Source organism: Hypanus sabinus, chromosome 6, assembly GCF_030144855.1.
Source record: "Hypanus sabinus isolate sHypSab1 chromosome 6, sHypSab1.hap1, whole genome shotgun sequence".
NCBI lineage: Eukaryota > Metazoa > Chordata > Chondrichthyes > Myliobatiformes > Dasyatidae > Hypanus > Hypanus sabinus.
In genome coordinates, this window is record NC_082711.1 from 154,097,312 (window position 1) to 154,122,217 (window position 24,906).

The window sequence follows — 24,906 nt, forward strand, 5'->3', positions numbered from 1 at the left end:
GCAAACTTTGAAAACCTACTTCATTATCCACAACACCACCTACCTTAGTATCATCTGCATACTTACTAATCCAATTTACCACCCCATCATCCAGGTCATTAATGTATATGACAAACAAAATTGGACCTAGTACAGATCCCCAAGGCATACCACTAGTCACCGGCCTCCAACCTGACAAACAGTTATCCACCACTATTCTCTGGCATCTCCCATCCAACCATTGTTGAATCCATTTTACTACTTCAATATTAATACCTAACGATTGAAACTTCTGTGCAGAACCTTGTCAAAGGCCTTACGGAAGTCCATATAGACAACATCCACTCCTTTACCCTCATCAACTTTCCTAGTAACTGCTTCAAAAAATTCAACAAGGTTTGTCAAACATGACCTTCCACGCACAAATCCATGTTGACTGTTCCTAATCAGACCCTGTCTATCCAAATAATTATATATACCATCTCTAATAATACTTTCCATTGATTTACCCACCACTGACAGGCCTATAATTGCTAGGTTTACACTTAGAACCCTTTTTAAACAATGGAACCACATGAGCAATACACCAATCTTCTGGCACCATCCCCGTTTCTAATGACATTTGAAATATTTCTGTCAGAGCCCCTGCTATTTCCATACTAACTTCCCTCAAGGTCCTAGGGAATATCCTGTCAGGACCCGGAGATTTATCCACTGTTATATTCCTTAAAGGAGCTAGTACTTCCTCCTCTTTAATCATCATAGTTTTCATAACTTCCCTACTTGTTTCCCTTACCTTACACAATTCAATATCCTTCTCCTTAGTGAATACCAAAGAAGAGAAATTGTTCAAAATCTCCCCCATCTCTTTTGGCTCCACACATAGCTGTCCACTCTGATTCTCTAAGTTTAATTCTCTAATTAGGGTCTCTAATTTTATCCCTCACTATCCTTTTGCTATTAATATAACTGTAGAAACCCTTCAGATTTATTTTCACCTTACTTGCCAAAGCAACCTCATATCTTCTTTTAGCTTTCTTAATTTCTTTAAGATTCTTCTTACATTCTTTATATTCCTCGAGCACCTCATTTACTCCATACTGCCTATATTTATTGTAGATATCTCTCTTTTTCCTAACCATGTTTCCAATATCCCAGTTCTGGTCACCGAATTATAGGAAAGAAGTCAACAAAACAGAGAGAGTACAGAGACGATTTACCAGAATGTTACCTGGGTTTCAGCACCTAAGTTACAGGGAAAGGTTGAACAAGTTAGGTCTTTATTCTTGGAGCATAGATGGTTGAGGGGGGACTTGATAGAGATATTTAAAATTATGAGGGGGATAGATAGTTGATGTGGATAGGCTTTTTCCCTTTGAGAGTAAGGGAGATTCAAATAAGAGGACATGAGTTGAGTTAGGGGGCAAAAGTTTAAGGGTAACATGAGGGGGAATTTCTTTGCTCAGAGAGTAGTAGCTGTGTGGAATGAGCTTCCAGTAGAAGTGGTAGAGGCAGGTTCGGTATTGTCATTTAAAGTAAAATTGAATAGGTATATGGACAAGAAAGGAATGGAGGGTTTTGGGCTGAGTGCGGGTCTGTGGCACTAGATGCGAGTAAGCGTTCGGCATGGACTAGAAGGGCCGAGGATGGCCTGTTCCCATGCTGTAATTGTTATATGGTTATAAGCATACGTATATTTTCATTTTATTATTACACTGATTAGAAGCTGAAAGGAAAAACAACAGTATATAAACAACTATCCTTATACTAATATGTCCTTCTGGAGATGAACAGCATCACAGGATTCCACATCATTTATGTCTTTAAAGCCATTACACATTCCATTACATGTAATACAGCTTAATTCAGAATACTTGATGGGAGTCCAATAATTAAAATGTACAAAAGGTGTTGCAATGTTCAACAGGCCAGGCAGCATCTGTGGACAGAGAAATTGTTAATATTCAAGATTGATGAGAATTTGTTAATATTCAAGATTGATGTAGTTTCCGATGAGGTCAATCTGCTCCATAGACGTTGAGAGTTCTGGTCACTCCACTACAGGAAGGATGTGATCACGGTGGAAATGTAGTAAAGATTCACAGGACAGGTTGTGTCACAAGACACTGATAGGCTGGGTCTCTTTTCCATGGAACAGAGGAGGCAGAAGGGCAATCTTAAAGAGCTTTGACCAGTGGCCAATCTGCACTTGGGATTGATCAGCAAGAGCAAATTAAAGGAAGGCAGGGGCAAGTGCAGCAGCCATAGTTCAAGTGGACAAAGTCAAAGTTCTGATACTGAGGCTTTAACTGTTCGAGGCTTTAGCCAGAAACAAAGAAAAGTTCTAGGTTAAGTTTTTTTTCCCCTCTTCACTTCTTGATATCTGCTCAGCCAGGACAATAGAGACGCCAGGCAGGATAGTTGAATGCTCCTCTTGCAGAATGGAAGTCAGGGAAACCTCCAGTGTCCATAATGACTACAAACACAAGAAGTGCACCCAGCTGTAGCTTCTAACAGTCCACCTTAAAGGAGTTGGAGCTGGAACTGGATGAACTTCAGATCATTCAGAAGGCTGAGGAAGTGATAAGTAGTACATATAGAGAAGTAATAACACCCAATGTCCAGGATCCAGGAAACAGGTGACAATCAGGAAAGGGAAAGGGGTTAAGGAACCAGTGCAGAGTAATTCTACGGCCATCCCCTCTCAACAGCAGGTTATTATTGCACTCTGGACACTGGATACTGTTGGTGGGGGGTGGGGGGGGGGGAGTTGACTGAACAGAGGGAAAACAATAGGTCATGTCTGTAGCACCGAGCCTGCCTCTGTGGCTCAGAAAGGAAGCAGGGAGAAGAGGCACACTATGGTGATAAGGGATTCATTAGTTAGGGGAATGGATTGGGGGTTCTGTAGATGAGAACGAGATTCCAGGACAATATGTTGCCCTCTGGGTGCCAGGGCCCAGGATATCTCGGATCGAGTCCTCGGCATTCTTAAGTGGAAGAATGAACAGTCAGAGGTCGTGGTCCATGTAGGTACCAATGACGTGGGCAGGATGATTGATAATGTTTTGCAAAGGGAGTTAGGGGCTAAGTTGAAGGGCAGGAGCTACAGGGTTGTGTTCTCAGGGTTGCTGCACATGCCATGTGCTAGTGAGGCCAGAATTAGGAAGATTATACAGTTTAATATGTGGCTAAGGAGTTGGTGTGGGAGGGAGTGCATAAGATTTTTGGATCATTGGGCTCTCTTCCAGGGAAGGTGGGACCTGTACAGAAGAGACGGTTCACACCCGAACTGGAGGGGAAGATGGCAGGCATAATATTGTGTGCATCACTGAATCATGGCTGAAAGATTATAACTAGGACCTTAATGTCCAAGGATACACTTTGTATCAAAAGAACAGGCAGGAAGGCAGAGGGGACAGCATTGCTCTGTTGGTAAAAATGAAATTAAATCAAATCATTAGAAAGTAATATAGTCGGAAGCTGTTGAATCATTGTGAATATAGCTAAGGGTATACAAAGGTAAAAAGGCCCTGATGGGAGTTGTATACAGATCTCTAAACAGTGCAAGGATGTGGTATATAAACTATAATAGGAGATAGAATATGCATGCCAAAAGGGCAATGTTGTAATAGTCAAGGAGGACTTCAGTATGCATATAGATTGGGAAGATCAGGTTGGTGCTGGATTCCAGGAAGGGGAATTTCTAGAGTGCCTACGAGATGGTTTTTAAGAGCAGCTCATGGTTGAACCCACTAGGGGATCAGCTATTCTGGTCTGGGTGTTGTGCAATGAATCAGAATTGATTAGAGCTTAAGGTAAAAGAACCCCTTAGGGGACTGTTATCATAATAAGATCCAATTCTCCCCAAAAATTGAAGAGGAGAAGCTAAAGTTAGATGTATCAGTATTACAGTGGAGTAAAGGGAATTACGGAATTGATTGGAAAAGAACGCTGGCAGAGATGACGGCAGCAACGTCCTGAATTTTTGGAATCAATTCAGAAGGAACAGAATATATACATCCCAAAGAGCAGAAGTATTCTAAAAGAAAGATGACACATCCATGGCTAACAAGAAGTCAAAGCCAAAGAAAGGGCATATAGTGGAGCAAAAATTTGTGGGAAGTTAGAGGATTGGGAAACTTTTAAAAACAATGGAAGGCAATAAAAACTGTCTCAGGTGGTAAAAATGGAACACAAAAGTAAGCTAACCAATATTAAAAAGGATACCAAGTTTCTTCAGATATATATAAAGTAAAAAAAGAGAGGCGAGCGTGGATATCTGACCACTGGAAAATGACACTGTAGAGGGACTAACAGAGGACAAGGAGACTTCAAAGCACTGGTGAGGACTCAGTTGGAGCATTGTGAACAGTTTTGGCCCCTATCTTTAAGAAGATGTGCTGAAACTGGAGAGGGTTCAAAGGGGGTTCATGAAAATGATTCCAGGATTGAATGGCCTGTCATAAGAAGAGTGTTTGATGGCTCTGGGCCTGTATTCACTAGAATTCAGAAGAATGAAGGGTGACCTCATTGAAACCTATTGAATGGTGAAAGGCCTTGATAGAGTTTTTTGTGGAGAGGATGTTTCCTATGGTGGGAGAGTCTAAGACTAGTGGACACAGCCTCAGAATAGAGGGGCATCTTTTTATAATGCAGATGAGGAGAAATTTCTTTAGCCAGAGAGTGGTGAATCTGTGGAATTCTTTGCTACAAGTTGCTGTGGAGGCCAAGTCTTTATGTATATTTAAGGCAGAGATTGATAGATTCTTGATTGGTCAGGGCATGAAGGGATACAGGGAGAAGGCAAGTGATTGGGGCTGAGAGGAAAATTGAATCAGCCATGATGAAATGATGGAGCAGACTCTATGGGCCAAATGCCTAATTCTGCCCCTTTATCTTATGGTCATATTTACATAACTGTGATGGACATAAGACAGGTTAAAGAGTATTCTTCCCAGGGTTGTCAAATCTAAAACACTAAGGGAACCTGAGAGAGAAGCTTTTACTCACTCACCTTATGGGTATGTGGAATGAAGCTGCCGAAGGAAATGGTGGAGGTGGTACAACTACAAACATTTAACACATTTGGATAGGAAAAGTTTTAGAAGGATATGGGCCAAATAGAGACAAATGAGATTAGTTAGAATCATCTTTGTTAAAAGCTCAAAGTATGTACAAATTATACATCCTTGAGATTCCTCTCCTTATAGGCAGCTACAAAACAAAAAACCCAAAAAACAACTAACGAGACAAAAATATCATGCAAAAAATAAAAGCAAGCACAATTTATGTTTCTATATGCATGTTTTCATACTGTATAAATCTAAATTTCAGTTCAACTTCCTTATCTATGTCCCATAACTTAAAACTCCAGATGAAAAATCTCTATTGGACTTTAACAACTCAACCTCTACAGCTTTCTGGAGTAAAGAACTGCAAAGATTTGTGACATTGCCAGAAGAAATTCTTCCTCATTTGCACTTAAATGGGCAACACTGTATTCAAACTACACTAGATTCCCACAAGTGGAAACATCTTTGGTTCTATGAAGCCTTCAGATTTTAAAAAATGCGTTGATACAATCACTTCTCATGTGTGTAAAAAAAAACATTAAGTATGGCCCGGATTTGATTAGCCTTTCATCACAAGAACCTAACCATCAACATTCATTAACTCATAGAAATTCTACAGCACAATACAGGCCCTTCGGCCCACAAAGCTGTGCCGAACACGTCCTTACCTTATAAATTACCTAGGGTTACCCATAACCTTCTATTTTTCTCAGCTCCATGTACCTATCCGGAAGTCTCTTAAAGGACCCTATCATTTCTGTCTCCACCTCCACTGTCGGCAGCCCATTCCACGCACCCACCACTCTCTGCATAAAAAACTTATCCCAGACATCTCCTCTATAGCTATTTCCAAGCACCTGAAAACTCTGCCCTCTTGTGTTAGCCATTTCAGCCCTGGGAAGAAACCTCTGACTATCCACACGATCAATGCCTCTCATCATCTTAAACTCATCTCTAATACATGCTTAAAATGAGAACAAAATTTTACACAGTGCTCCAGCTGAGGTCTGATTAACAACCTATATACCGACTGGTAGAAAGGTTTCTCTACTTTTATATTCCTTCCCTATTTGAAACGAAGGTCAACATTTCATTTGCCTCTGTAATTACTTGCTCTATCTACATACTAGATACATCAGATTAGTTAAAAAGGGAGCTTCAAGAACGTTAGTTCATTGTACGTGACCTATCAGCAGCTATAACTGGAGCACCTATCATGAGTTAAATAGCAGTGAAGGTTCAGGCATAAAAGGGAGACACTGCCTGGTGGAGCAATCGTCGAAGTGATCTGAGGCAGAGTGGTAGGGTTTGGCAATAATGAGTCAAGGTAAGGTAGGTTACCTGTGAGGAATAAAAACAGTAAGTGTGTCTGCGAGGTCAGTGTTCTGTATTGGGTGTCAGATGTGGGAAGTCCGGGAGACTCCCAGCCTCCCGGACGGCCACATCTGCATCGAGCTGCAGCTCCTTAGGGAACTGGAGATGCAGCTCAATGACCTTTGTCTGGTCAGGGAGAGTGAGGAGGTGATAGAAAGGAGCTATAGTCAAGTAGTCACACTGGGGCTTCGGGAGACAGATAGGTGGGTAACAGGAGAGGGAAAGGCAAGAGTCAGATACTAGAGAGTACCCCTGTGGATGTCCCCCTTAACAATATGTACTCCTGTTTGAGTACAGTTGGGGGGCGGGGGAAGAAACACCATACTTGGGGGAAGCAGCAGTGTCTGGCCCTGTAGCTCAGAAGGGTAGGGAAAGGAAGAAGGCAGTTAGGGGATCAGAGACAATTTTGTAACACAGGAAAGAAACACAGATGGTAGTTTACCTCCCAGGTGCCAGGGTCTGGGATGTTTCTAATCTCATCCACGATATCCTGAAGTGGGAAGGTGAACAGCCAGAGGTCGTGGTACAGATTGGAACCAACGACATAGGTAGGAGAAGGAAGGAGGTCCTGAAAACAGACTGCAGGGAGTTAGGAAGTTGAGAAGCAGCACTTCAAAAGGTAGCAATCTCAGGATTATTGCCTGTGCCATGTGACAGTGAGTATAGGAATAGAGTGAGGTGGAGGATAAATGCATGATTGAGGGATTGGGGCAGGGGGCTGGGATTCAGATTTCTAGATCACGGGGACCTCTTTTGGGACAGGCGTGACCTGTACAAAAAGGACGGTTGCACTTGAATCAGAGGGGGAAACCAATATCCTGACAGGGAGGTTTGCCAAGGCTATTGGGAAGTTTAAACTAGAATTGCTGGGGGGTGGGAACTGAAGAGACAGAGGAAGGGGCAGTTAGCTCACAAATAGAGAAAGCTTGAAGACAGTGCAAGAGTGAGGATAGGCAGGTGACAGGGAAGGGATACGCTCAGACCTATGGCTTGAGATGTATCATTTTAATACAAGCATCATCATGAACAAAGTGGAGACCTATGTCTTGAGATGTATCATTTTAATACAAGCATCATCATGAACAAAGTGGATGAGTTTCAAGCATGGATCAGTACTTGGAGCTATGATGTTGTGGCCACTGCTGAGACTTGGATGGTTCAGGTGCAGGAATGTTTACTTAGAGCGCCAGGCTTTGGATGTTTGAGAAAGGACAGGGAGGGAGGAAAAAGAGGTGGTGGCGTATCAGAAATAGTGTCACGGCTGCAAAAAAGGAGGAAGTCGTGGGGGAATTGTCTACTAAGTCTCTGTGGGTGGAACTTAAAAACAGGAAGGGTTACACCCAGTAACACTACTGGGTGTTTTTTTTTTCAAATATATAGACCACCCAATAGTAACAGGGATATTGAGGAGCAGATAGGGAGACAGATGCTGAGAAGGTGTAATAATCACAGGGTTATCATGGTGGGAGATTTTAATTTCCCAAATATTGATTGGCATTTCCCTAGAGCAAGGGGTTTTGTTAGGTGTTTCCAGGGAAGTTTCCTGACACAATATGAGGAGAGGTTGTACTTAATCTGGTATTGGGAAATGAACCTGGTCAGGTCTCTCAGTGGGCGAATATTTTGGAGATAGTTATCACAATTCTATTTCCTTTACCTTAGCATTGGAGAGGGATAGAAACAGAGAAGTTAGGAAAGCGTTTAATTGGAGTAAGGAGAAATATGAAGCTATCAGGCAGGAACTTGGAAACAAATGTTCTCAGGGAAATTACAATAGGCGCAGGAGTAGGCTATTCGGCCCTTCTAGCCAGCACCGCCATTCACTGTGATCATGGCTGATCATACACAGTCAGTACCCCGTTCCTGCCCTCTCCCCATATCCCTTGACCCCGCTATAAGTGCTCTAACTCACTCTCTCTTGAATGCATCCAGAGACTTGGCCTCCACTGCCTTCTGGGGCAGAGCATTCCACATATCCACCACTCTCTGGATGAAAAAGCTTTTCTGCATCTAAATGTACAGCAAAAATGTGGTATATGTTCAGGAGACATTTGCATGGTGTTCTGCACAAGTACATTCCAATGAGATAGGGAAAGGATGGTAGGGTACAGGACCCAAGGTGTATAAGAGCTGTTGAAAATCTAGTCAAGAAGAAAAGCTTACCAAAAGTTCAAAAAACTAGGTAATGATAGATCTAGAAGATTATAAGCCTAGCAGGAAGGGGTTTAAGAATGAAATTAGGAGAGCCAGAAGGAGCCATGAGAAGGCCTTGGCAAGCAGGTTTAAAGAAAGTCCCAAAGCATTCTACAAATATATGAAGAGCAAGAGGATAAGACATGAGAGAATAGGACCAATCGAATGTGAGAATGGAAAAGTGTGCATGGAACCGGAGGAGATAGCAAAGAACTGACGAATGGTCTCAGCCCTAAACATCGACTGTACTTCTTCCTATAGATGCTGCCCGGCCTGCTGCGTTCCACCAGCATTTTGGGTGTGTTGCTTAAGACAATAGCAGATGGTTCCCCAAAATCTCAATGACCCCCCCCCCAAATAATCATGGTCATTCTTGCCTTCTGACCCATAATTTTATACTCATTTGCCATTGACTGTACAAGGCTGACTTGTCTTATCCCTGCTTATTTAAAACAAAAAGAAACATTTTTCATAGCCTGAAACCTTTTGCAGATTGTTAGTTCTATACATCTGAGCCACTCATTGAATAGGGCTCTCACACCAATCTAGCATTCTGCCATCAACGTCATTTGCTTCAGTAATATTGTCCTTTGAACATTTCAACCCTCCTTTGTTCTCTCCATCTCTATTAGTATTTTGCTCATTTACATTTTCAAAACTGACATCTTCCTGACTTTGAGCACTATGCCTACAGCCTTGAGGAGGGCAGTTCTAGTCCTAAACCATGGAATGACAAGCCGGCTAAGTGAATTCAAGTTCTTATTGATTAAAATAAAAGCCAAAAACTGAAGATGGAAAATAAAAACAGAAAATGCTAGAAATGCTCACGAAGTCAGGCTGCATTTGTAGGGAGAAACAATGCTTCAGATCGACAACTACCATCAACCTTGAGTATTTCCAGCATTTCGTTTTCACTCTTTAGATAAGTTTAAATAAAAGCGACAAAGTTTAAAAATGTAACCATTTTAAATAGTACCACCACAAAGTTTGGATATACCAGTTAGTTTCCAAGTCATAACCAATATTAATTGTGTAGCAGTTAAGAATTGTACTGGTATTTTTCCCTGTAACTTTTTCCAGTGTCACAGTTTCTGTGGAGAAAGTCATAGTAAGATTAGTGTTGTAATACTAAAAGCCTTCCTTTTAATTAACAAAATACATTAAAATTTTCAATTATTAATTTCCCAGCATTTTAGATCTGAAAATTTACATTTTAATTTGTGTTATAGGATAGCTTCAGGTTTTAAAAGCTGAAATGGAAGGACAGCAAAAATACCAAAAGGATGGCAAATTTTAAGTAGGGTTTTGAAAATCAATAATAGCAAGTCAGAAGTGTTGGAAGGACGAAGTCTGGCTAACAGTACTGGAGGGCTCTGCCTGAACTGCTGAGGCCCTCCAGAACTTTGTGCACACTGCTCTGGATTTCTAGCCTCTGCAGAATCTCTTGTGTTTATGTAAAGGATTAAGTAACTGAGGCTGTGGACTCAACAGAAATTAAAATGGACCTGACAATATGAAAGCCAGCGAAGAGGAGAAAAACCCCCAATAACTGCAAGGCAAGGAGAGCGAGATTTAGCAATTGGAAAATCCAGGTTTCTAGAAATTTGAATTTAATTCACTAGGACTTGATTGAAATTTTCCAGATAGTCCACAACCAGCCAAAGGCTGGCTGGCCACTGAGTATTTAAAGATGGTTAAGAAACAATACAGAGGCAATGTGGAAATGAGGGCATAGTTAGTGCAGATAATTGTTAAGATTAAAGTGAAACACACTGTGTCAGCAATGCAGGTAGCAAGCATTCAAATTAATGTTCAAGCAGTGTTAGGAAGTCATTTACTTAGTTCCATCCAGCCACTCCCGTTTCCCTCAGCTACCAGATTCCCCAAGTTTAGAAAACATCATGTGGAATTAAGTTAACATTTGAAAAATAAAACCTTATTAAAATAGTTACATGGGATTGTTTCTGGAAAGCAGTTAGTGTCCAATTTGCCTGTGAACTAGGATTGAAGATAACAAAGCATCTGCTTGTTTTTGCATGGTTAAACCATTTTGATCGCCAATTTTTTAAAAATGCTGTTTGAAACAGCAAATAGTCCTCTGTAATTTACTGGTTATTCACTAGGGCTGATGCAAATTAACAGCATAAATCAAGTTTGGCTACAATAAAATTTAAGATTTCTTTGTGCCAGAGGACCTTCCTCAAAATTGTGAAAATGTGGCTGAACTGAGATATGTGGAAAGATTGCTCAAAATGGGAGACATCTATAATGCAAGGTAATCGGAAAAGCCCAATAATGTGCAGTTTTACATTCAAATTCAAGAACAAATGAAAGTCACACCTGCATGTCCTGAATCATGATGTGACCAAAAATTATGCCTCTCATTTGTCTGACAGGTAGAAGTGGAAGGAAACTATACCTCTGAAGCACCCCCTGCCTCCCCAAAAACTGACAATAGTATTAAAGGACAAGGGGAGAAAGTCTCATCAGGGGCAAGGAAGCATGATGACAAGTCTTTTGGGAGTCCTGTTGTCTTAAATCTTAACAGGGGAACAAGGGAAGAAGTATGCTCAAAGTGACCATACCTGTAAAAGCCATTATAACTATATGAGGTGTGGGGGAGATAAAGAGGGAGTACAGTGGAGGTGAAGTAAATTTCATTTACACAGCAGGAATCAAGAACATTTCAAAGTATTGCAGCAGTTGATATCCGACATCCAAAGATAGTTCTACCAGTGCATTGGAGAGTAAAGGTTTACAGCTGAGCCATAAAGATAAAGCAGCTGGCAAATTCCTCCTTTTGTTCTCTTTTCAATTTACAAGACACTGATGAATTGTCAGATGGAAAATTATAGTTGAATTCCAAGGTCATACAACCTACCATTTATTAAATATTTCACCACGGATATTTTGATGCAACCAGCGTGATATGATACTCTTTAAAAAAAAACCATCAAAGACTAGGAAGATAATGAAAAAAAACATGGCACAGAACCAGTTCATCAGCTCTGAAGCAATCTCAAGCCTCCTTCTTCTTCTTTCCCCATTGCTCAGCAATTTACATTTCTTCTATTACCACTATGAAGCAACGTGTCTTATACATTCAGCTAACTACTTCAAGTCCCACATTCAAAGATTTATGCACTCATGCATAAATCTATCATGTCCTAAATCCTGCACATTTTCTTCTGCCAAAACACATCACTTCACAAGAGTCAGTTTTTAAAAAAATATTTGTGTATTCTGCCAGCATTGCCAGCCTTTTTTCCCCAACTGCAGACCATTTACATTGTTGGACAAGTCTCCAAGGGAAAATTTTGAAATTTCACTCTGTGCAACCACATCCAATCATGAAATCAAAAAGTACTTCCTGCATTAACCTTAACAAACACTACTATTTGTTGCACTTCTATTTGAAAAATAACGTCACCCTTTTATTCCAATGAATTTTGCTAGCCGACTTGTAGTGTGGGGCTTGTCTTCTGAAAATCTATACAGATGGCACATACTGTATTCTCTTCATCAACCTTTTATAACTTAAAATATTCAGATCTTAAATATATTGTACAGATCTGAGTAGGATAGATTGTTTTCCAGTGATGAAAATTTGCAGAGGGCACCATAAAAATTATTAATTTCTGAAATTTCAGATATAATCTCTTAGATACATATTTTACAATGAGTATCCAGCAAACATTAACAAGTTTAAGCAATCCAAGTGTCTTTTTTTAAAGCATGGATTTACAAATATAGTCTTTGTATTATTAATAGGTTCAAACATTTTGCCCAGATAATGCAGTTAAAGACAGAATTACTGTAGTCTGTGATTCTCAGCTGTTCCAGAGTACACTGTTTCGCAGCCTTCTCCAACATCATGTCCAGAAACACATTAAATCGACAACCTTGGTACTTGCATAAAAGTACCATGGAAATAGAGAATGTGGAATGACTGTGAATTTTTAATGATACATACTATTTAGAAATCCAAGCAACCCAATTAATATTTCAGTGCATGTTGAAATGTCTTCATATTTCATCCATTTTAATTTTTGTGCCCCCAGTCTTTATTTAGGACCTGCAATATGTCGAAAAGAGTCAGGAAAAAACTCTGCTCTTTTCTGTTGTAGCCTACATCAGTGAAAATGCTCTACTGTGATAGACAGCTTAGTCATATTGATGACTTCATTACAACTGGTTGCCAAGAATCGCCTCGAGTTGATGCCTCTTGGCAACTGATGTAGGAAAAAGGAAGACATTACCCCAAAAATCACTTGATCTGTTAAGGCAGCTCTCAAAGTCTTGCAGCAAGCACTGTCAATTAATCACCAACTTACATCCCAAAGCAATGAAATGCAGACACATGCATAACTTATCACAGGTAATGCTTAATTAAAGGAAAATACAACACTTAACTATTGGATCCTTTTATTCAGCAAAAAGCATATGCAAATCTTACCAAAAGCACAGTAATTCCAGAAATGAGAGAGATTGTCATAAAATAATGTGCTATGATTACATTCATGCAACAATACAAATCACAAAGCTTTTCCTTCCTAAACAAACTACAGGGCATCCTAACTAGTGCTTAGGCACTTTACCAATGAACTGAGATTTGAGGCCACAACTACGGTTAAAAATTACACTTACATAGGCAATCAATCTTAGTTTAAGCAATAGCTCTTAATCAGCACAACTCCAGATTCAAATCAGAAGGCAGCAAAGAAAGCCACCTCCAAGGATGTGCCACAGGTACAACATGGAGCATCTAACATGCCAACCTGAAACACCAGTTAAGGCTGGTGGACTAAAATGTATTTTATTTTACCTTTAATTTATGCCTGCACACTTTGCATGCATTCATGGGATATTTTGTTCTTTTCTATCAAGTAATCTCAGGCTATAAACTATTTGATCCCCACAAACTTATGCATTAACACAACCAAATATACACTCATTTGAAAAGTTTGTCTGACAGAAAAAAAAATCAAATACTTTCATTTTCCCAAACTAAGCCGAACATCAGAAGGTACGAAATATAGATATTCATAGAAAGTTGCTTGGAGAATAAAATAATGATTAAAAGTGCACTATGATGCAGAGACTTGTTCACACTTCAATGAAAAACTCTCACTGCTGTCTGGATCCATACAGTTATCAATGATTGAACAAACAATCCACTTGGGTCAGGTTCAGTGCAGCAAATAACTAAGGCTCATTTTCAAAAGTTAATGAATGATGGAAGTAACTAAGGGACTATGAAATGTAGCCAAACAGCTGTTTATCGTCATTTGGCCTGTAATTTTACCGGAACAAAATGACAATATGTTCTGTACAAGATAGATTATTTTGCAGAAACCTGGAAGTTTAGGGTTTTGATTGGCAAGACCAATTTCAAAAATTTGTTACTGATATCTAAACTGTGCCAACATGATAATTAGGTGCTACTGGGATCACACAGGCTACCTTATTTCAAGGTCTGAAACAAATCATTGAGACAGTTTTGGAGTTTACTTCAAATAAATCACTGTCATTATAAGCAAGAAAAATTCAAGAGTAAGAAGTTACACTATGTATTAGAGAGGACTTAATGATTTTGGAATACTTATGCACGAGGACAACAAAAAGACCAATAGAAATAGGAAGGTAATTAAGGCAATTTGTGGATCATTTCGCTGACAGTACTATACATGCGATACATTTTGACTAGATGGTAATAAACAAAAATATCCACACTTGCAAGCCATACACATTAAACAGCCAGTGCTGGGCAGTTCTAAGCAAGCAATTATGTTGGACAGCAGTATTATAAAATACACACTGAATTCTATATCCCTTTCCTGCAGGCTCAAGCAGTACCAAAATGCACTTATATTATACATTAATCTTCAAATTTCCAAAATATGATGACTTTTCTGTCAAGCATTAACAAGAGATAATTGTGCTAAACCACATATACACATCAACTCCAAATACTTAACAGACCATTGGTGCCAGAAATGCAGTATTTACCACTACAGCACATATTTCCAACATATTTACATGTGATACAACCTTAGTGAAAGTATTCTTGCAACTCAAAACTTCTAAAGGGTTCAATAAGTTTTAACAAAAAAAAATGAATTGCTTCCAAATTCATGGTTAGTCTTCATGAACTTCATTTCTATTGTCCTGACTGGTATGGCAGCAAATGTTTTTTTTTGTAAAAAAAAACTGTAGTTAGCATGTGACGGAAATGCATTGATGGATTTGTTTTGGATATATCCTTACAAATATGTACAAAGTAAGTACAGGCACTTAAAACGTCTTTGGTTGGAATAAACCAACTTTGCAGGACACACTGCATTCAAAGCGTCAATGCCCTTTCTCTTGGGCTTAATGTGCAAATGCTTCTACCTGTCCACATCCAAAAATGAAGCAGGTTTATGCTTCTGATAGTGCAACCTGGAAAAAGAAAGAAAAAATCATGTGCAACCATAGAAACAAATAAGCTGTAAAACTAGAGTACTAGAAATCTGTCACCAGGTCTGCTTCATTATCTTTCATCCTTAATCACTACTTAATACTCCAAAGCAGACTTAGAACCAAAACAGTTAGAAAATCAGGATTATGCTCCTGTCTACACACATTCCTAGTTATGAAATGTGAAGCTCACAATTGGGCAACCAAAGTCTAGTAAGGTACAAATAGTAATATATCAATATCATTTTCAGTAGGTTAACATTTCAGCTTGCATTTTAATTACTGTAAAACCTGGGTTTCCAATGTTTGCTGTTTAAGCGAATTTGAAAAGGAACTGGAGTCGTCATGCTGTGGATGGGTTGGTATACAAATAGATGCAGTGAGATAGATACAAAAATTCTCTAGTGAGACCATGAGCAAGGGCAAGCAAATGATAGGGCAAAACCAGCCTGTGGGATGAGTTGAATTGTAACTGATTTGGGGGGGGAGGGGATTAGGCAGGGAAACACAAAGGGTGGTGAAAACAGGACTGAAGGTGATATATTTCAATGCACACAGTATGCAGAATAAGGTAAATGATCTTGTTGCACAGTTAGCGATTGCCAGGTATCTCACTGTGAACATCACTGAGTCATGACTGAAAGATTGCAGATGGGAGCTTAACATCCAACAACACGTGGCATATCAAAAGTACTGGCAGGTAGACAGAGGGTTGGCTCTGTTGGTTAAAAACAATGAAATCAAATCCTTAGAAAGAATTGACATAGGGTCAGAAATTGTAGAATCACTAGGGATAGAGTGAAAAAACTGCAATGGTAACAAGATCCTGATAAGTGTTATATATAGGCCTCCAAACAGTAGCCAAGATATGAGGTACAAATAACAGGAGATAGAAAAGGTGTGCAAAAAGGACAATGTTACAATAGTTATGGAGGATTTCAATATTCAAGTAGATTGGGAAAATCAAGTTGGTGCTGGATCCCATGAGAGGGAATTTGTACAATGTCTACAAGACGGCTTTCTAGTGAAGCTTGTTGATGAGCTCACTAGGAAAAAGGCAATTCTGGATTGGGTATTGTAGTATAATGAAGCAGATTTGTTTGGGGAGCTTAATGCGAAGAAACCCTTAGGAGGCAGTGATCATAATATGATAGAATTCACCCTACAATTTGAAAGAGAGAAGCCAAGGTCAGAAGTATCAGCACTGCAGTAGAATTAAGAGAATTACAGAAGCATAAGAGAAGAGCTGGCCAAAGTTAATTGGAAGGGGATACTGACAAGGATGGCAGCAGAACAGATACATTCCATGGATGAAGTATTCTAAAGTGAGGATGATGCAACCATGGCTGACAAGTCAAAAACAGCATAAAAGCAAAAGGAAGGGCATACAATATAGCAAAAAGAAATGGTGGAAAGTACAGAATTGTGAAGCTTTTAGAAACTATCAGGAGGCAACTAAAAAAGCCATAAGGAGAGAAAAAAAAATTAAATAAGGTAGCTAACTAATAAAATGAAAGAGGAAGAAGTTTCTTATATGTACGGTACTGAGCAAAAGTCTTAAGCATCCTAACTTTTTATATAAATTCTCTTTTAGATGGTTATTTTTTCTTCTGCATTAATGTGTCAGCAGAAAAGAGCAAATTTTACATTTCCAAATATTCATTTTCCAAGAAAACTTAAATGTTAGAGAAAATTTTATATTTTGTCGAAGTAAGCAACGTTAATAGATCACTTTTCAAATAATAAAAACAACTTGATTACTTTGTAGGTATAGATCCCAGTGCATGATTAAACTAATAATCAATAACGAGATGAATGAACTAAACTAATTAACTGAAACAGAACCAGGTGTAGGAGGAATCAAACTGGGCGAAAGAATCAAACTAAAAAGGGAAGGTGTGGCCAATGTGACAGTTTAATTTTCAAACCATCATTTCTTACCCATGAGAAGAGTGAGCATAACAAGAAGACACAAGATGGCCATCCTGCAGCAGCAAGGTCTCTCCCAAGCAGAATTTTTGCAACGCACATATGTTTCAAGATGTGCTGTCCAAGTTTAAAGAAGTTTTGAAGACTAGAAACATAGTGGTCAACCACAGAAACTGAGTACAGCAGACAAGAGAAACATCAAACCGACATCACTTCTAAATCAAAAGTCCAGCACTGCTATCTGCTGAGCTCAGAGAAACTACTGGTACCCAAGTACACCCCTCTACAGTCCGGAGAAATCTTGTTAGACGTGGTCTTCATGGAAGAGTTGCTGCCAAAAGGCTATCCCTCCAAAATGGAAGCAAAGCCAAGAGACTCACCTATGCACAAAAACACAAGGACTGGGGTGCTGAACAACACCAGTAACTGCTCTGGACTGATGAGTTAAAATTTGATTTTGTCCTAAACAGGAGACAGTTTGTCCTCAGAAGAAGCGGAGAGTGCTACATGAATGAGTATCTGCAGCCAACAGTGAAATATGGTGGAGATTCCCTGCCAATTAGGGGCTGCATTTCTGAAAATGTAGTTGGTGATCTTGTCAGAATTAATGGAACCCTCAATGCTGAGAAGTACAAGTGGATTCTCATTCATCATGCAATACCATCAGGGAGGCGTCTGATCAGTCCCAATTTCATTCTGCAACATGACAACGACCCCAAACACATGGCCGAGGTCATAAAAGAACCATCTTCAGTGAAAAGAACAAGTTCTGCAACAGACAGCTGTATGGAATTACCTGGAGACAGAAGCAAGCAAGACAGCCAAAGTCTGCCAAAGAACTGTGGCAATTTCTTCAAGGAATACTTGGAACAACCTACAGCCAAATTTCTTATAAAACTGCACGTCAGTGTACCTAACTCAACTGATGCAGTTTTAAAAGCAAAAGGGTGATTAAACCAAATATTGATTTGATTTTTTTTTGTTTAGTTTTTATAGTAAATTATATTTAACATTTCATTTGATCATTTTGAAAGCGTCTTCACTTTACAGATTTTTTAAAAACCTGTGCTTAAGACTTTTGCACATTACCGTACTTTTTAAGAGTAAGAGAGACAAAAGTGGATATCAGACCACTGGAAAATGACACTGAAGAGGTAGTCATGTGGAATAAAGAAAAGACAGATGAACTTAAGTATTTTACATCAGTCTTCACTGAGAAAAGCACTATCAGTATGCCAACAATTTGAGTATGTCAGGTTTCAGAAGTGATTGTAGTTGCTATTACTAAGGAAAGGTCTGAAGGTAGATAAGTCACCTGGACCAGATGGACTACATCCCAGGGTTCTGAAAAAGGAAGAAGAGATTGCAGATGCATTAGTAATCATCTTTCAAGATTCACTAAATTCTGGCACGGTTCCAGAAAATTGGAATATTGTAAATCCTACCCTAGTCTTTAAGGGAGGGAGGCAGAAGGGAAACTATAGGTCAGTTAGCCTGACCTCAGTGGTTGGAAAGATATTGAATCCATTACTAAGGATGAGTTTTTGGGGGTACTTAGAAGAAACATGTTAAAATGAACCAAAGTCAGCATGGTTCTCTTAAGGGGAAATCTTGTCTAACAACCTATAAGAATTATTTGTGGAAATAATGAGCAGGTTAGACAAAGGAGAGTCAGTGGACATTGCATACTAGGATTTTCAGAAAGCCTATGACAAGGTGTCTCATGTGAGGCTACAACACAAGAGCCCCCATGGTAAAAACAGAAAAAAAACTGATCCGTTTTGTTCATATTTTTGTGCAGGAGGATGGTTTTGGGGTTTGATGTGCCCGTTCAATTTTTTTTTAATTGGGAGATAAGATTTGGGGGTTGCTGCCTTTCTTTTCTTTTCCTGGTTTCAAGGCTATCCAAAGATTGAATAATTTCAGAGTCGTATACTTTGATAATAAATGAACCTTTGAACTTTATATTACAGGAAAGATACTTGCATGAATAGAAGCTTGGAAGGGAATAAAGGGGGCTTTTTCTGGTCGACTGCAGGTGACTAGTGTTCTGCAGGAGTCAGTAGGGGGATCACTTCTTTTCACATTATATAATCGACGATTTGGATGATGGAATTGATGACATTGTGACCAAGATGCGGATGATATGATCACAGGTAGAGGGTCATGTAGTGTTGAGGAAGCGGGGGGCTGCAAAAGGATTTAGATTGGGAGAATGGACAAAAAAGTGGCAGGTAGAAGTGTAGGGAGTACGGTCATGCACTTTGGTACAAAGAATAAAGGCACAGACTATTTACTAATACTAGAGAGAATTCAAAAATCATGAGGTGCAAAAGGGATTTGGAAGTCCTCAAGCAGGATTTGCTAAAGATTAACCTGCAAGTTGAGTTGGTAGTATAGAAGGCAAATGCAATGTTAGTATTTATTTTGAGAGGACTAGAATATAAAAGCAAGAATGTAAAGCTGTAGCTTTATTGGGCACAGATCAAACCACACTTGGAGTATTGTAAGGAATTTTAGCCCTTATTTAAGAAAAAAAATGTGCTGATGTTCGAGAGGATCCAAAGGAGGTTCATGAGAACGATTTTGAGAATGAAAGGATTAACACAAGAGGAGCATTTGATGGCATGGTTCTGGGACTGTACTCACTGGAGTTTAGAAGAATAAGGGGAGGAGGTCTCATTGAAACCTATAGAATATTGAAAGACTTAGAGTGGATGTGGAGAGGATATTTCCTATAGCAGGCGAGTCTAGAACCAGAAGGTATAGCCTCAGAATAAAGCAATGTGCATTTAAAACCGTGTAATTCATTGCCACAGATGGCTGTGGAGGCCAAGTCATCAGATATATTTGAAGCAGAGGTTGATACAATCTTGATTAACCAGGGAATCAAAGGTTATGGAGAGAAGGCAGGAAAATGGGGGTCAGAGGAATAATAACTCAGCAATGAAAGAATGGTGGAGGAGACTCAATGGGCCCACTTCTACTCATCTTATGCATATTGAGCAGATAATCCATTATATAAACAGTATTTTGTAATTAGATAATCTAAATATAAACTCATTAATACATCTGCAGCTTAATACTTGAAGCAGAGATACTTAATTTTATGTTGTAAACTACATTCTAATATGTAGTGATGATTCAGGTAAATGCTACAATATATCATTTTAAATTAGGAAAATGAGAATAACTTAATACTCACAATTGTGTACTGTGTTAGTGCCTGTATTTAATTGGCATCACGATCAGAGTACAATTTTTCTTTAAATCATGTCGAGTCACAGAAAAAGAAGGAGTTACCTTTTCTGGACAGAATTCGCTATTGTTTTGCCGCACTTTTCCTGGTCGTCCTTTGATGACCGCATAGCAGAATATTGTAATTACCATTACAAAGAGAAAGTAACTGGTATGCATCAAATGCAAGTTAATGAGTGAACGGTCATCCTGCAAGTAAAATAAGCTAATATTTAAAGATCAAAAGTTATAATTAAAATAATTTTAAATTTCATGTCTTAAAATCTTTCTTAAATGTATACAATTTTGTATGGTTGGATATTCCAGTTCACAACTGTTTTCACAACAGAAAAGCACTGAATGATATGACAGGAGGAATCTGACCATCCTGTCAGGGCTGCTATTGGAAACTACCAGCCAATCCAAGTCTCCTCATCTTATCCAATATTCCTGCAATTTTATCCTTCAATTATTCAATTCCCTTGGAATCCCCTTGCCTCACCCATTCAAACAATTTATGATCACATTACTCTCGTCTTTTCTGACTTCATTTCATAAGAACTCTGAATTTTAACTCCTCCTCCAGCAAATTTCCCTCAACTTGCCATATGTAGAATACAAGTTTCTTCAATCTCACCACAGAACTGACACCCAAACCCTGACTGCAGAGAATTTTTTTGTGTACGCTCAGTTTTGCAGCAAGTCACATTTTAAAACGCTGCACAAACTTTAAATCAATATCCTGAGAAAAATATTCAGTCAAAAGTGGATTGGTTATTTGGTGGAGTGCATTAATTTAATTACCTCACCCAGCACGAGAATAATATGGCTCTCTGCGCAACCTAAAAGGGGTTAACTTTCATTCTTAATACAGTTCTTTTAAAACTCCTTAGTATCCCCTCCAAAATCTGTTTCATTTTTGAAGTGCAGTGTTCATTATTTCATCTTTTAATAAAAAGTTACTACAGATTCTTCATTATTCTATTTTATGCCTCTAAAGCCAAGAATTCCATGTGCCTTAATTTAAGGACATCCTTCTCAACTTTTTCTGCCACCTATTAAAGTTACTATTTGCTCAAGAAATACAGGTTGAAACTTTCTGGTCTGGCATTCTATGGTTCAGCAACTCTTGTGGTCTACTTTTTAATTTGAAATACACTAATTATATCTAAGATCCAAAACCGACCTTGAACTGTATTCATCTCTGGCTAATTAACCTATGAAGGCTACCTTTGTAACCTTTGCCAACAGTGTTTCCACACTAAGGATAGGTTGGATTTCTGCCATTCTCAGAATCCTCTTTACCCAGGGTAAGGAGAACAGTTTTCCTGCTCGGAGGGAGATTTGTGGGTCAGATGTGTTTTGGACCCATACCAGTCAGATTAAAATTTCAAAAGATATTTATAAACAATTTTAGAATCCCTTTACTAATCAGTCACCAACGTGCATTTATGATCTTACATTGCTTTTACCTTTCCTAAGAATTTTTTGATTTAGAAAAAGAGGCATGGATAAAGAAAACCTTAAACTACTACAAAAATTCAGGAGTATGTACGGAGCTGTTCCATTTTACTGCTGAAGATTGACAAACTCCAAACAGAACTGAAATCAGAGGTTTCAGAAGTACAAACATTGAAGTTGTGCGATGCCAAGTGAAAGTGTGCAAAATGGTACAGCTAGGCCTCAAGAAAATTTTATTTATTTAGCACAGAACTGGCCCTTTCAGCCCAATGAGCTGCACAGCCCAGCAACCTAAGGATCTAACCTAACCAAGGATAAGTTACAATGACCAATTAACCTACTAACTGGTACATCTTTGGACTGTGAGAAGAAACTGAAGTACCCAGAGGAAATTTATGGGAAGAAAATACTAACTCCTCACAGTCTGTGCCAGAATTGATCTCTGAATTCTGAAACACCCCAAGTTGTAATACTGTCGTGCTAAGCACTACACTGCTGTAGTGTCCAATGGTAATTGACATCAATATCCAATACTGAAAGATCTGATATAATTTAGTTGGTATTCTTGGAACTTTTACTCTCAGATTAATTCTGTGATTACTTGTTAGTAGTGTATATTCCCTAGAATTTTGTTGTGCATAGGTATAAGCAACTGATGCCACTGAGACCCAACAGCAGCATTATCAAAACAATAGATATCACATAAAGTACTAATACCCATGTCAGCAAGGGCAAATAAGATTGGAATAGTTAATGAAATCTGATGAGGGCAAGAGTTCAGTGCAAGTTTATCCACCATTTGAAAAAAATCATTCACTCTACTAATTAGTCCTGGCCCATCATGATAAAACCGCAATTAACTAAAAACAATTGTATTAGGGTAAATATATTTTTGTAACATACACAATAATGAAAGGCAAATTTAAAATACAGTGCACAATTTCATGTAACATTAATGATAGTTGAGACATAGTCAGCCTGAAGACAAAAATAACAAAACAAAGTTGACATTCTTTTTATGTATAGATATTACTTACATCTGGAACAATGACTGTTAGTTTAGGATTGAGTGCATGATAGACTTTCCCAATTGCTCCTTTATAACACCAAAATGGATTGTATTCCTGCGAGTATTTGCTATTTGCATCTCTAGCTGTGGTGAAGATTTTATACCAGATGGTGGCATTGCTATAGGTCTCAGGAATGCAATGTGGTGGTTGGCTGTAAAACATAATTTTCTCTTTACTTCATTGTTCAATTTACTTTGAAAGACAGCCCCATTTCCCATGAATTTTCCTCGTCTTTCCTGACAACATAAGAGGATACACGAGGAAATCTGCAGATGCTGGAAATTCAAGCAACACACACAAAATGTTGGTGGAACGCAGCAGGCCAGGCAGCATCTATAGGGAGAAGCACTGTCGACGTTTCGGGCCGAGACCCTTCGTCAGGACTAACTGAAAGGAAAGATAGTAAGAGATTTGAATGTAGGAGGGGGAGGGGGAAATGCAAAATGATAGAAGGCCAGAGGGGGTGGGGTGAGGCTGAGAGCCAGAAAGGTGATTGGTAAAAGGTATACAGAGCTGGAGAAGCAAAAGGATCATGGGACGGGAGGCCTAGGGAGAAAGAAAGGTGGAGGGGAGCACCATAGGGAGATGGAAAACAGGCAGAGTGATGGGCAGAGAGAAAAAAGGAGGGGAAAACTAAATATATCAGGGATGGGGTAAGAAGGGGAGGAGGGGCATTAACAGAAGTTAGAGAAGTCAATGTTCACTTGTTAAGTCTATACTAGTTTGCCCAGAAGTCCCATTGGTCCATTCTTTCCCTTTAACATATTCCTTCAAAACCGCCAAATCTGCTGCCACCGTTCACATCTACAGCATCTATTTAAAGAGGCATATCATTTAGAGCAAACCAAATCACACAGGGGAAACCTAGGCAGTCACAGGTAAAATGTGCAATTGAGGGGTCAGATTTGAAACCAGGTCACTGGAGCCACGTGCTACCTTCACTGTGCCACCCTGTATGGTCTCACTCATTATGCTTTTAGAACTCTTACTAAAAAGTTTCTAATTATTCATCCATTTAAATTTAACTGTTACCTGACTCTAATAATCCACCCTAACATATTATTATGAACTTATAATTCTCAAATATAACCCTTCTTCCTGTTTCTGCCCAACTGAAACAGTCATCTACATTTTCAAGATTTTAAGATTTCTTGAAAATCAAGGAGCCTTCAAGCTCTAATTTCTATTGTGTAAACATACTTGACCTACTTGACCATGTTAACTTACGTCAATTTCCCTACATCTACCTACAATCATTCATCACTGCTAACCTACATTTACAACTGAACCATCAATAGATCAAAATAAAATCCTCATTCTAGTCTAGTGATCTACTTTCTAACCATTTTCATTATAGCCAAGAAACCTGGAGTCTTTCAATTCAGGCTTCATTCACATCTTACCAGTGTTCACAGCAATCAAGACTTACATTTGGAATTTAATCCCAAAAATTTTCTGCCTTGCTCTTTAAACGTTGACCTTCCCCGCCCCCCCAGGTTCTAACTGTCCTACGTAGTGGTTCAGTATCAGATTTGTAAAATGCATTCAACATGTGCATTAAGATGCTTAGCCAAGTTCAATGCTCTACACATCAAACTGTTAATAATTATTAAGAAAATATTTTCCTTAAAAGAGAAACAAGAGGCAGCCTGGGATTTACTCAGTTTACAGATGTTCAGTTGATGAATTTTCATTATTTTCTCTTTCCACAGGATTACACTGCACCAAAATTCTCAAAATACACAGCAGTCTTTGATTTACAAAACTGTTTATGGAAATTATTTCCAGGAACACATCCTATTTGTACATCAAGGAATGTATCTGAAAATCAGAAAGTCATGCAAATTACCAGCTGAGGAAGACATATTATGAAAATAAATTATGAAAATAAAGAAACCTTTACAATAAAATCATTTCAAACAACTTTTAGGAAAAAAGATATAGCTCAGTTACAAGCACTGCAAAATGCCTCAAAATATAACTCAAGAATGCACAAATTTGGATTAACATTATCAGCATATTGTATCATACAAATTGTATAGACCATTTAATAGACTTACTGAAACACTTGAGATTTTGCTTTATCTAATTTATTGGACATATTTATTGTGTCAAAATTTCATGAAACA

At 38.7% G+C, this 24,906-nt stretch overlaps 1 protein-coding gene across 3 annotated transcripts in view; it reads right to left on the reverse strand.

Annotated features, from left to right (window-relative positions):
* Window positions 1-13,029: 13,029 nt before the first annotated feature.
* Window positions 13,030-24,906, reverse strand: part of tmem248 (transmembrane protein 248) — a 32,273-nt gene continuing 20,396 nt past the window's right edge. The window contains exons 5-8 of one of the 3 annotated variants that reach the window (XM_059973225.1): window positions 22,745-22,928; window positions 20,313-20,456; window positions 18,325-18,353; window positions 13,030-15,062 (exon numbers count right to left, since the gene is read on the reverse strand). In XM_059973225.1, the coding sequence (XP_059829208.1) occupies window positions 18,339-18,353; window positions 20,313-20,456; window positions 22,745-22,928 (343 nt within the window). In that variant the 3' untranslated portion in view covers window positions 13,030-15,062; window positions 18,325-18,338. Of the gene's footprint in view, window positions 15,063-18,324; window positions 18,354-20,214; window positions 20,457-22,744; window positions 22,929-24,906 lie in introns of all 3 variants that reach the window. The other 2 variants (XM_059973222.1, XM_059973223.1) reach the window with 2 other exon arrangements.